General features: G+C 39.8%; 1 protein-coding gene across 1 annotated transcript in view; it reads right to left on the bottom strand.

The window, feature by feature from the left end:
- Positions 1–249: 249 nt before the first annotated feature.
- TTC23L (tetratricopeptide repeat domain 23 like) overlaps positions 250–12,977 on the bottom strand; it is a 53,133-nt gene continuing 40,405 nt past the window's right edge. The window contains exons 10-11 of the mRNA XM_055325888.1: positions 7,659–7,741; positions 250–480 (exon numbers count right to left, since the gene is read on the bottom strand). Of these exons, the coding sequence (XP_055181863.1) occupies positions 399–480; positions 7,659–7,741 (165 nt within the window). The 3' untranslated portion in view covers positions 250–398. The remainder of the gene's footprint in view (positions 481–7,658; positions 7,742–12,977) is intronic.

Genomic DNA, 12,977 nt, shown 5'->3' with positions numbered 1-12,977 from the left:
ACCCCTTGCTTTAAAATAAAACCAAATCTTTCTTAGTTTTTCTACTGTGGTTCTAAAGACTCTTTTATTTGCCAAAATTTAAATCACTGACCATTTCAAAAAGAATTCAGGTGTATAGGAATACAGTCTTTTTTAAAAAAAATTAATTTGTTTTCAACATGCCAATGGGGGAGTTTAGTATATTGAAAGTTCTGAGAAGCCCAAGAAATGAACGTGTGTCACTTTATTTATCCTACTTTATTTTTCCCTAAACCAATCTGCCCAGAGCCTTTCTCCCTCCTCCATGTAGGCAGTGCAACATCCCTTGCAATCAGCAACCCTTGCAGTACCCTCCAGAAAATGCTACTGTGTATGGCAGCCATAAAGAACTTACCATTGCTCCGATACGCTGTCCTCTGTCATACCTCAGGGCCTTTGCATATACAGTTCCTTCTTCCTGGAATGGTTTCTCTTCTCCACCTGGATGAACTGTTACTTGCCCTTCAAAAAACAACTCAGATGTAACCCTCTCAGTGAAGTCTTTTTCCAGCTTTCTTAGACTGTCTCTCCTTCCCACCTGCACTGCACTGAGATTTCTACTACAGGACTCATTCATCTTTTCATCATTTCTTCTTAGTTGCCTCTCCTACTTGATTGTTTCTTAAGAGTCATGACCGAGTTTAACTTTATTAGCACCCACATCTTGAACCGCACCCAGCATTTAGTAGGTGCTCACAAAGATAATTGTTGAAGAAATGAGTGAAGATGAGGAAACAATGTGTAGGCGACCAAGGGTCATGTAGCTATTTCATGGCGGAGTCGGGCCTCACACATGAGGTGCCTCCACTCAAAGTACACTGCTCGTGTCGCTATGCCCAAATAGCAGATCTGTGGCAGTGGCTCAGCCTTCCCCCCCACCCAGACTCCACGACAATACGAATAAATCAGCTCCACGAAGCCCTTGATGCCCTGGAACGTCAAGCAAGCATCACTCTAGGAAACCACTAATAGAGTGGGCCCACGAGATGAAAACTGTCTGCTCTCCTTGCCTATTCCACACTGTATCCTCCTATCAATCCATTTTTGTGGACATGACAGAGGCTGTAGATTGTAGAACCCCTGACCTGGCACCAGGACACAAGAGCAGAGTTGCCTCTCACGACTCATACACCGAGGTTTGCCCGAATATTCTCCCCTCTGGTTTTGTAGAGGCAGCGTTGGAATATTCACTGATAAGTGATAGGAAAAGAACAGGAGGGCCGCATCCAGAAAACCAGCCGGCGGAGCATAATTTCATCACTGAGGTCCTGCCCAAGGCTGACCTGACCGCGCACCTCATCTACCCTCTCCCTTGATGCACTCCTCTCTGGCCAGAATTGCTCCCAATCCTACGTCCCTTGGCTTTCGCCCCCCACCCCCCAGCACCCCCCCCCCCGGCCCAGAAGAGGCTGTTCTGTCTTCACATGACCGAGGGGACAGCAGACCATTAATCAATGGGCATTCCTTCTCCCCGCTCTTGGGAAGAGAAAAGGATGGTTTTCCTTGCTGCTCCTGCTGGCTTCTATATCTGAAGACCCATCAAAAGAAATAACCGAAATAGCTCTTTGGCAAATGGCTGTCCTAGAAATGTTAAAAAATAACAAAAGTGAAGTTGATGCACCATACTCTCATACTTCCAATATGTCTGGATGACTAGCTCGAGTTGTAAAACTAGCTAGTATTTATTGAATATTTATTTATTGAGCTAGTGTTTATTGACCATAAGCCAGACACTGTGCTAAGGGCATTATGTAAAAGGCTCATTTGTTCTTCATTATGTTTCCATATTATAAATACTATTCTGGTCCTCGCTGGAGGAAATTGAGGCTTAGGATAACTTGCCTTGTGACACACAGAAAATGGCAGAGCCTGGATTCCAACACAAGTCAGTCTGACTCTAACGTCCATGACCTTGACTCTTACACACCTTCTAACAATAAGAACTGTCCAGTATAGGAAAGGGCCACTTCGACAGGTGATGAGTGAGTTCCTGATTTGGGGAGGTGTTTAATTAGGTGCTGGATTATTGGGGTAATCTCAAAAATCTGCTCTACCACTACAGCTTGCTCGAATGTCAGTGGCGATTCTCTATTTGCCAGCATACTGGCTTCTTAGTAGTCCTCGTCCTCCTATCATCATCAGCGTCATCATCAGCACCACCTCTAAGTAGCACATAGGCCTCTATCAGGCCTCTTTCTGAGCAGTTTTACTTCCATTAATTTAGTCACATTTTATAGATTTTTTACAGATAAGGAAACTGAGGAGTAAAGTGACTTGTTCGAGGTCAGATAGCTAATAAATAAGAGCTGGTATCTGACTATAGTCCATTCTCTTAACACTACATTACACTGTCTCTTAATATTTGACACACATGCCATACTCTTTAAAAATTTATCTGTTTTATTATTACAGATATAATACATATTTGTTATGTAAAAAAGTCAACAGCACAAATACATAACATAGAAGTTGAAAGCCCTCCACAATCTTATGTCCCAGAGATAGTTACTGTTACCTTTACAAACTACATATTTATATATATTTATGGGTTATACTATATATGATACTCACTAATATGTACTTTTCATGTTTTTACCGCTAATAATATATCTGCAATATATCTATAACTCTTCAAAGCTCTACTTCATGCTTTCGAATGACCATATATACGATTATAAACACGAACTTGTTATATTGACCATAAACATGTACTGGTGCTCCTACTGGTGGACATTTGAGTTTTTTCTACTGTTTTGTTATTATTTAAAAAATTCTAAGGGTTGCCTGAGTGGCTCAGTCAGTTAAGCCTCTGACTCTTGATTTCAGCTCAGGTCATGATCTCAGGTTCATAAGATGGAGCCCTGCATTGGGCTCCCAGCTCAGCACGGAGTCTGCTGGTCCCTCTTTCTGCTTGTCCCCCCTGTTTCCCATACTCTATAAATAAATAAATAAGTTTTTAAAAATAAAATCTACAAGGAAGACAGAAATGTCTGCATGACTCCCAAATAACACAATAGTAATTACAACAATTAACAGTTACAGAAGCTTACAAATGCCATATATTAAGTAAAGCAATGAAAATAGAATTCTTATTATTCACATTTGTAAGATTATTTTTAAAATTTTTTAAGTATCTACATCCAACATGGGACTCAAACTCACAACCCCTAAATCAAGAGCCATATACTCTACTAACTGAGCCAGTCAGGTGCCCCTTCACACTTTTTAGATGAAGGAAGGAAGACATAAGAAGTCTCACAGCAAATGAGAAAGCTTAAATTTGAGCCCTGTCTTTATTCCAAATAATATTGCATATATTATCTCTAAAATAAGTACAAATGTTTTCTCCTAAGCCTTTCATTTCATATATACATATTCCATGGGTTTTTTTTAATTTTATTTATTTATGATAGTCACAGAGAGAGAGAGAGAGAGAGAGAGAGAGAGAGGCAGAGACATAGGCAGAGGGAGAAGCAGGCTCCATGCACCGGGAGCCCGACGTGGGATTCGATCGATCCCGGGTCTCCAGGATCGCGCCCTGGGCCAAAGGCAGGCGCTAAACCGCTGTGCCACCCAGGGATCCCTATTCCATGGGTTTTTGATCCATTCCCCTCACTTCAGAATCCATGTCCTTGAGCTCCTGAACCATTGAGCCTACTAGACATTGTCTAGTGGATGCATTGTGGGTACCTCAAACTTAACACATCCAAAATAGAAATCATCATCTTCCTCATACCCTCTAGACATCCTCCAGGATGATCTCCACTTGTCAACACTATTTCATTTAGTAGCACTACCATTCACCCAAATGTCCAAGCTAGAAACTTCAAAGTCTCCTATGACTCCTGCCTCTATTACATCTCACATCTAATTGGCTCTAAGGTCTTATTAGAATAGATCACAAATTGTTTCTCAATCCATCCTCTCCACTTTCCTCCTATTATGGCTTTAGATAATTAGGGCTCCCAACACTTCCATCTTGGACTGTTGTATCTGCCTCCTAACTGATCTCCCTGCTTCTAAAATCACCTACGTCCCATCTATCCTTTCACTGCTGTCAGAGTTAATGTCGTAAAGCCAATAATCTATCATGTTGTATCTTGTTAAAATACTTCTGTCTACTAAGTTCTAAACTCCTTAGCATGGCACATAAAATAGCCCATAATCTCACCCTAATTTATCTTTCCAAACTCATGTCCAGCATGTTCTTACTCATGTACCTTGTGTTTCCTCAGAAATATCAACTCTCTCCATGCCACTGTACTTTTTGTTCATGCTACTTGAAATGCCCTCCTCTGGCTTCTCTGCTTCCTGCTGATATCGTACTTTTCTTTGAAGACTCAGCGACCTGCCCCCAGTGTATACACAGTTTCCACCCATATTTCTAGTCTCCCAATTTATTACTTGTCCTCTTTGTTCACATTTCTATTAATGCTTTACTACACTAGTCATCTGGTCATGTGTGTTTGCTTTACTGAAAGGACTCTATCTTAAAAATATTAGTATTTAGTACTTAGAAGGAGCCTGATATGTAAGTAATTAAAACTGAAGTACATTTGTGATTTAGGTACAAGTTTATTCCAAAATCTGAGATTTTCTGTGCCTTTTCAATACACTAAAATCTGACTTGAGGATTGCAACTATCATCTAACCTTACAATCAACTCCTATTTCAAGGGGCCATTTCTGCTTTCACTTCTTTGCAGAGGCTTTAAAAGCCAAGAATTGAGGCTCCTGGCAATGAATGTCCAGTGATGTTGTCACTGGGTTTCCATAGGAGGTGGGGTAAAAAGCACAAGAGCTCATTGGAAAACTCGCCGAGTTCCAGGACATCTGGGATTGATCATTCCAGTGAGATGCTCAAGCAAAGAGAACAATTCTTGTACTGGTTTTTTAATTTTTTTTTTTTGACATCTGGGCTTTGGCAGCTACTCCTATGGCTTTGCTCAGCACTTCTTGAGGAATGAGATATGGGCTTGTTTTGGTGGAAGAAAAACCTCTACTGACTCAACTTCTGCAGCAGAGTCCTCCAAAAGACTGTTCCTCTTTATCTCAATTTTCTTGGCAGGTCCTGCGCTCATTGTCATTTACAGAGAGAATTAGTCTCCACGTGCCTAAAGAAATTCATACTACCTGGGGTCTGAATTAGGTTATACCAGCTCCTCCTAATTTCTGCTCTTCCTCTGATTCTTTTCAAACCATGGACAAGAAACAAGGAACGGTGAAAGACGGGGAAGGAAAACCTCAGGCTACCAAGGAAGTACATTCACTCCAGCTGCTCCCTAATTTTTCTTTTTAAATACAAGCTGAGTAGAACTTTAGCTCCAGGTTTGAGGGAGAAGGGGGAGTGAAGGCTGTGTTGCAAACACTGACTGAGCAAGCACACAGTCTTCCAGGCTTGGTCCTATGCATGTCCTAGACATTATTTTATTTAAAACTCACAACAACTTTATGTGGTATACTATTATCTATTTTAACGATGGAGAAACCAAAGTTCAAGATGGTTAAATGATTTTCCCAAGGCCACATACTTAGTAAGTGACAGAGGCAGGTTAAGCCAACAGGGATGAATCCAGTTATGTATGCTCTTTACTCATTACTTGTAAAATAAAATAATAATAGTTGCATGCTACACAAAAACTTCTCATTTAAACATTCAGGCCTATTACCTACAGCATCTCAGAAAGATTAACATTATCATCATTATGATTATTCCAACATTCACCGAGCATTCAAGACCTGCCAGGACTTGATCTAGGCATGGTGTATTATATATAATCTTATTCTCAGAAAACCTACCTTTTGAGCAAGGTACTGTTATTTTCTTAAACAAACAAAGGCCAAGAAAGGTTTGCCTACATCAGGGAACTGAGATTGGAACCTGAGTTTTAAATTCAGATAGTCTGTCTGCCTTCAGAGTGTGGGCTACACTGCCTACAAAGACCACATCTGGAGTTAGAAAGACCTAGTTTCAAATCCCAGTTCCACCTCTTTCTGTGTAAATATCAGCCCTCAAAAAAAAAAATCAGCCCTCAGTGCCTCCATATGTAAAATGCACCTCCAGAGGCTCCCCTGATAAGTGGGCCTCTCCATATGTATTCTCAAATTCATCAAAGTGAGAATCCCCATTCCATAGTAAAAAAGAAGTGCATTTTTGAAATGCACTGGGGTGTGGGTTCAAGTCTCACTATACTTACCAGCTAGGTGATTTAAAACAAGATACTCAAACTTTCTGATTCTCAGTTTTATCACTTGCACATGGGAGATAAAAACACCTCCCTAATAGGATTATTTGTGGGTTAGAAATAGTATATGTATTTTACAGTGCAATATTATTATACAATTACACAATATTATTAATATTGTTATGGGGGCACCTGGGTGGCTCAATAGGTTAAGCACCTGACCCTTGATTTCAGCTTAGGTCATGATCTCAGGGGAGGGAGATCAAGCCCCAACTCAGGCTCTGTGCTGGGTATGGATCCCACTTGGGATTCTCTCTCTCCCTCTCCCTCTGTCCCTTCCCCCTCTTTTTTTTAAATTTTATTTATTAATCATGAGAGAGAGAGAGAGAGGCAGAGACACAGGCAGAGGGAGAAGCAGGCTCCATGCACCGGGAGCCCGACGTGGGATTCGATCCCGGGTCTCCAGGATCACACCCTGGATTGAAGGCAGGTGCTAAACTGCTAAGCCACCCAGGGGTCCCTATATATAGTTCTTGACCAGGAAAATATACTTTCATACACATTAGCAGGTAGGGGGCAAAGTTCCCTATACACCATCCTCACATGGGCATTACTAGAGAGGCTAGAGAACCTCCTCTGGATACTGATGAAGCAGGAGAATTAGAGGCTTATTAGAGGCTTTAAGGAGAAAAGCACATGGCCTTTAGAGTCATACTTGCTTGGGCCACCACTTACTCCAAGATGAAGTATATTTAGGCAAGTTCCTTTGCAGAACATTGGACTCCCTTCCATCAAATGAGAGCTATCGTACTGGAGATTTTTGAGGATTAAATACTTCACAGCTAGGACCTAGTTCAGTCATAGGCGCTTAGTATACACCCAACAAATTTTAATTCTCTTCTTTCTTAGAAGAGAATATTTCAAGGTCAACATGATTCTGAGATGAACAAAAAGCAACAATATGCCAAAGATAAATAGATAAATAAGGGGCAAGTCTGTGCAAAACACTCTTTTATTACTAACTTTGGAGATTAAATCCTGTCCCCTACCCCAAAATCTTGCCTTATATTGAAGGACCAAGATTGTATATATGCAGCAAGAAAAAACAAGTTTAACATATTAATTTACTTTATAGAAATCCATATTGGATCTGTCACAGGCTGTCAGCTGAGAAACTCTCTTGTAGGATTTGGTTCCAATGTTCAGCATTGAAAGAGATAGGATAAATAGTAAATATTATTGCAGAAGACCCTCAGAACATTGGTTTCTGAGACACTACTAGAAATCAATTAGTTACCACCACAGGATTTGGCCAAAACCATAGCAGAGGTTGGCATTCTGCCTTAATAGCAAGAATAACAGAGGTGATCACCCCTAGCTGAAAGAATCTGGGCAAGGCCATGCTATCCACATACCCACACAGATGACCTGGTTGATGACCAGAGCCAGAACTCACCTCTGCAACAAGGTAAGGAGGTCTTTTGTGTCTCTGCTTTTACTGTGCTCACTTCCATATAAAAAGATTTGAATCATCAGACACTGTAGGTAAGTTGAAAAACATAACAAGTTAAAGAGAATCAGATAGCAAGCCCCATCATTATAAACCAAACTCAGGAGAACACTAGTGGAATTGAGATATCATGAGTTTACATTTCAAATTTCTGAATCTCCTCCTGGTTCCCAACCAAGAAGGAAAAGGAGCCTGAATTTTTTTAAGGATTTTATTTATTTATTCATGAGAGACACAGAGAGAGGCAGACGCATAGGCAGAGGGAGAAGCAGACTTCCTGTGGGGAGCCCAATGTGGGACTTGATCCCAGGACCCCAGGATCATGACCTGAGCCAAAAGCAGATGCTCAACCACTGAGCCACCCAGGTGCCCAAAGGAGCTTGAATTGAAGGCTCTGGACACCCCCCATGGGTCTATGTGTATCATTCCATTTCATTGCACCTACCACTGCTGTATATGGCTATGGATCACCCAAGTAACAGGGCCAAAACATAGCTGCAGGAGTGGCTGCCATGAGGATTTTCCAAATAGCTATGACCGAATGGATGGACATAAATGAAATTGGTGTACAGATCCTAAATATGCTATATCACTTTACTCTTAGGTAGTTTTCCATTTAAAATTTTATTCCTAACCTCTATCCAATCAAGATGGAATAACAGGGATCAGATTTACCCTTGCACTTGAAACAGCGAAGAAGAAGAAGCAGAAGAAGCAGGAGAAGGAGGAGGAGGAGGAGAGGGGAGAAGGAAGGAAGGAAGGAAGGAAGGAAGGAAGGAAGGAAGGAAGGAAGGAAGGAAGGAAGGAAAGAAAGAAAACCCATAATATATGTAACAATCTTTAAGACGCTGAACATCAGCCAACAAAGAGCAGTGTCCCTGAGAGAGGGCAACAAGTGATATAAATCCTATGACTGCCCCCAGATTATTGCTTTAGGAGCATTTCCAGGCCATGATGTAGGGAAAGGAACAACTTGAAGCTCAGCAGACTCCCTGAATTGAGGAAAAAGAGCTGAGAGTCCCAGGAGATTCTCAGAGCAGTGTAAAAGAGAGGAGACAGCTGCACAGAAAAAGATCCAGAAATATCTGCAGTGGGTCTCCTTTAATTATTCAGCAGAGTACTAATTAGCACATCTGTGTGAGAAAACTGCCCAAAGCTGGGGAAAGCATCAACTGAAGGGGCTGGCAGGAACAGGACTGGGCACTTAACACAGGGCTAGGTATAGTGCCTGTTCCAACCAGCTAATCTAGAAAGCCTCATTGTGGGTGGTGTACTCAGAAGGCTTTTTGCCTCAGTAATCAAGGGTAATTAGCCCTTGACTAAATGCTGCTCTAGTCTCATCTACTGAGTCTTAAAAGGCAAGACCTAAAAGGACCAAACTGTAACTGACATCCAGAACAAAGTTCAAAATACTTATAGGAATACAAAAATATCCAACACCCAATAACATAAAATATACAATGTCTAGCATCCAAAGATTGCCAGGCATGTAAAGAAGAAAAGTATGATCCATATGAGAAACGTATGATCCATATGAGATAAATCAATAAAAACCAACCCCAAACTGGCTTGATGTTAGAATTAGCAGAAAAGCATATTAAGACCATTACTGTAACTTTATTTCATGTGCTTAAAAAATTAAGTGAGGACATGAAAAAAATTTTTTTTAAAGACCCAAATCAAATTTCTGAGATGAAAATATCTGAAGGAAGTATACACTAGATGGGGTTAAGAGATTGACATTGGAGAAAAAAAAATCAATGAACTTGAAAGCACAGGGATAGGAATTATAGACCCAAAAAATCATGGATTGAAGTGTCTAGGTGGCTCAGTGGTTGAGCATCTGCCTTTGACTCAGGTCATGATCCCGGGGTCCCAGGATCGAGTCCTGCATCGGGCTCCCTGCAGGGAGCCTACTTCTTTTTCCGCCTATGTCTCTGCCTCTCTCTGTGTCTCTCATGAATAAATAAATAAAATCTTAAAAATCATGGATTATAGCAGTAGGTACAGAAAAATAATTTTTATAATATCCAAAACCCAATTTTATAAAATCCAACAACTATTCCTGATTTAAAAGCAACAATAACTCCTTAGCAAACCAGGAATAAAAGGGAATCTCCTCAACCTAAGAAAGCATCTATTAAAAAATCTACAGCTGGGCATCCCCGGTGGTGCAGCGGTTTAGCGCTGCCTGCAGCCTGGGGTGTGATCCTGGAGACCCGGGATCAAGTCCCACCTTGGGTTCCCTGCATGGAGCCTGCTTCTCCCTCTGCCTGTGTCTCTATGAATAAATAAATAAAATCTTTAAAAAAAATCTACAGCTAACATCAAACTTAATTGATGAAAGACTAAATTATTTCCCCTTGAAAACAGGAATTAGACAAGGTTGCCTGTTCTCACTAATTCTATTCAACATTGTACTAGATGTTCTAGCCAATGTGACAAGAAATAAAAGGCATCCAAATCAGAATGAAAGAAGTAAAACTTTATTTGCAGATGACAAGATCATCCATGTAGAAAATCTGATGAATCTATGAACAGCTACTAGAACAAGTGAGTTTAGCAAAGTTATGGACACAAAATTATTATTTTAATAAATCCCTTGTATTTCTATACTAGCATCAATAATCAGAAATTGAAATCCATATATGATACATTTAAAATAGCATCAAAATATGAAAGTAGTATGAATAAAACTAAGAAAAGATGCAGAAGATCTGTACATTGAAAATTATAAAAAATATTGGGAGAAAGTAGATGATCTATAAATGGAAGAACACCATGTGTTTATGAGTAAAAAGCTCAAGACTGTTAAGATGTTAATTCTTCCCAAGCTGATCTATACATTCAGTGGAATTCAATCCAAATCCCAACCTGTGTTTTTGGAGAAATTGACATGGCGATTCTAAAATTCCTATGGAAATGCAAAGAACCTAGAATACTCAGAATAACACTAAAAAAGAAGAACAAAGTTGGAAAACTAACACTACCTAATTTCAGGACCTGTTTTAAAGCTACAATAATCAAGACAGCAAGGTATTGGCATCAAGATAGAAGAACAGGGGGTGCGTGGCTGCCTCAGTTGGTAGAGCATGCATCTCTTGAACTCAGGGTCATGAGTTCAAGCCCTATGTTGGATGTGGAGCCTACTTTAAAAAAAAAAAAAATCAGTGGGATAGAAAAGAGTCCATAAATAAATCCACATATACATACACACACACAGATTTTTTTTAAGACTTTATATTATTTTATTTTTTATTCATGAGAGACATAGAGAATCAGAGACATAGGCAGAGGGGAAAAGCAGGCTCCCTCCTGGGAGCCTGATATGGGACTCTATCCCACGACTCCCAGATTATGACCTGATCCAAAGGCAGACGCTCAACCACTGAGCCACCCAGGTGCCCCACAAACTGATTTTTGACAAAGGTACAAAGATAATAAAGTAGAGAAAAGAATGTCTTTTCAATAAAAATAATGCAGGATTCCTGGGTGGCGCAGCGGTTTGGCGCCTGCCTTTGGCCCAGGGCGCGATCCTGGAGACCCGGGATCGAATCCCACGTCGGGCTCCCGGTGTATGGAGCCTGCTTCTCCCTCTGCCTGTGTCTCTGCCTCTCTCTCTCTCACACTGTGTGCCTATCATAAATAAATAAAACAAACAAAAATTAAAAAAAATAAAATAAAAATAATGCTAGAACCGGATATCCATATGCAAAATTAATTAATAAATTTCACTGAGATCCAGTCCTAGTACCATGGAGGAAAACTGACTCAAGTGGATCATAGACCTAAATATTAAACCTAAAACTATAAAAAAAATCTAAAAGAAAACAAAGAAGAAAAATCTTTGTGACTTTTTTAGGCAAAGATTTCCTACATAAAACATCAAAAGCATAACCTATAAAAGAACAAAATGATAAACTGAACTTCATTAAATTTTAAAATTTATGCTCTTCAAAAGACATTTGTTAAGCAAATAAACGACAAACTGCAGACTAAGAGAAAATATTTCCAAATCATATCTGATAAAGAACTTGTACCTAGAATATATAAAGAACTCTAATTTTTTTCACTTTATATCATCATTTAGGACTTGAACTAGGAACATGTGTTCATATAAACACACAAAAATTGTACATCAGCATCTTTACAATATTAAAAGAGTCATATACAAGTCCACAGGCATTGGACACAGCATGGTTAGGGTATATGAAGAACTTTTAAAAGTCAATCATAAGAAAGCAAAGAACTAATGAAAAATGAGCAGAAGATTTGGATCAACACTTCACCCAAGAAGATAAAATTAGAAATAAATACAAGGAAAGATACACAAGATAAACACAAAACCACAATGAGGGGCGCCGGAGTGGCACAGTAGGTTAAATATCCAACTTGTGATTTTGGCTCAGGTCTTGATCTCATGGATCATGAGACTGAGTTGCGTGTGGGCTCTGTCCTCAGCACAGAGTCTGCTTGGGATTCTCTCTCTTCCTCTGTCTCTCTCCTGACTTGTGCTCTTGCTCGCTCGCTCTCTCAAATAAATAAATAAATACCTTAAAAAAATACCTTAAAAAACACAATGAGACACCACTCCATACTTATTAGGGTGGCTACAATTAAAAGCACTGGCCACGTCAACTCCTGGCAAAGATGTGGAGAAACTGAATTCTCAGGCCCTGCTGGGGGGAATACATGATGCAACTATTTTCCAAAATTTTGGCAGTTTTGCGTAAAGGTAAACATACACCCATCATATTACTTAGCCATTGTACTCCTAAGGACTGAGCCAAGAGAAGAAAGTGTATCTCCATACAAACATTTGTACATGAATATTCATAGTTTTATCCGTAATAAATTCAAACTGGAAACAGTCAAATGTTCATCATCAGGTGAATGGATAAAAAAAAATCATGTTGTCCACATAATGTAGTACTCAGCAGTAAGAGTAAACCATGGATACACACAATAATATGGATAAGTCTCAAAATAATTATGGTGAAAGAATGATTTAACTACAGTATTCTACTTATATAAAATCATAGAAAATGCTAATGTGTCTACAGTGACAAAGCAAACCAGTTATTGCCTGGGGGTGGCTTTGGGGGAAGGGTGGAACTGAATAATTACAAAGGGACATGGGGAAACTTTTGGGGGTGACTGATATATTCATGATCTTGATTGTGGTAATAGTTTCACAGGTCAAGATGTCAAAACTGATCAAACTGTACACTTCAAGATATGTATAGTTTATGGTATGCAAATAAA

The sequence above is a fragment of the Nyctereutes procyonoides genome, unplaced genomic scaffold, assembly GCF_905146905.1.
Source record: "Nyctereutes procyonoides isolate TBG_1078 unplaced genomic scaffold, NYPRO_anot_genome, whole genome shotgun sequence".
NCBI classification, from domain to species: Eukaryota; Metazoa; Chordata; class Mammalia; order Carnivora; family Canidae; genus Nyctereutes; species Nyctereutes procyonoides.
This window is presented reverse-complemented; position numbering and strand designations above follow the sequence as displayed.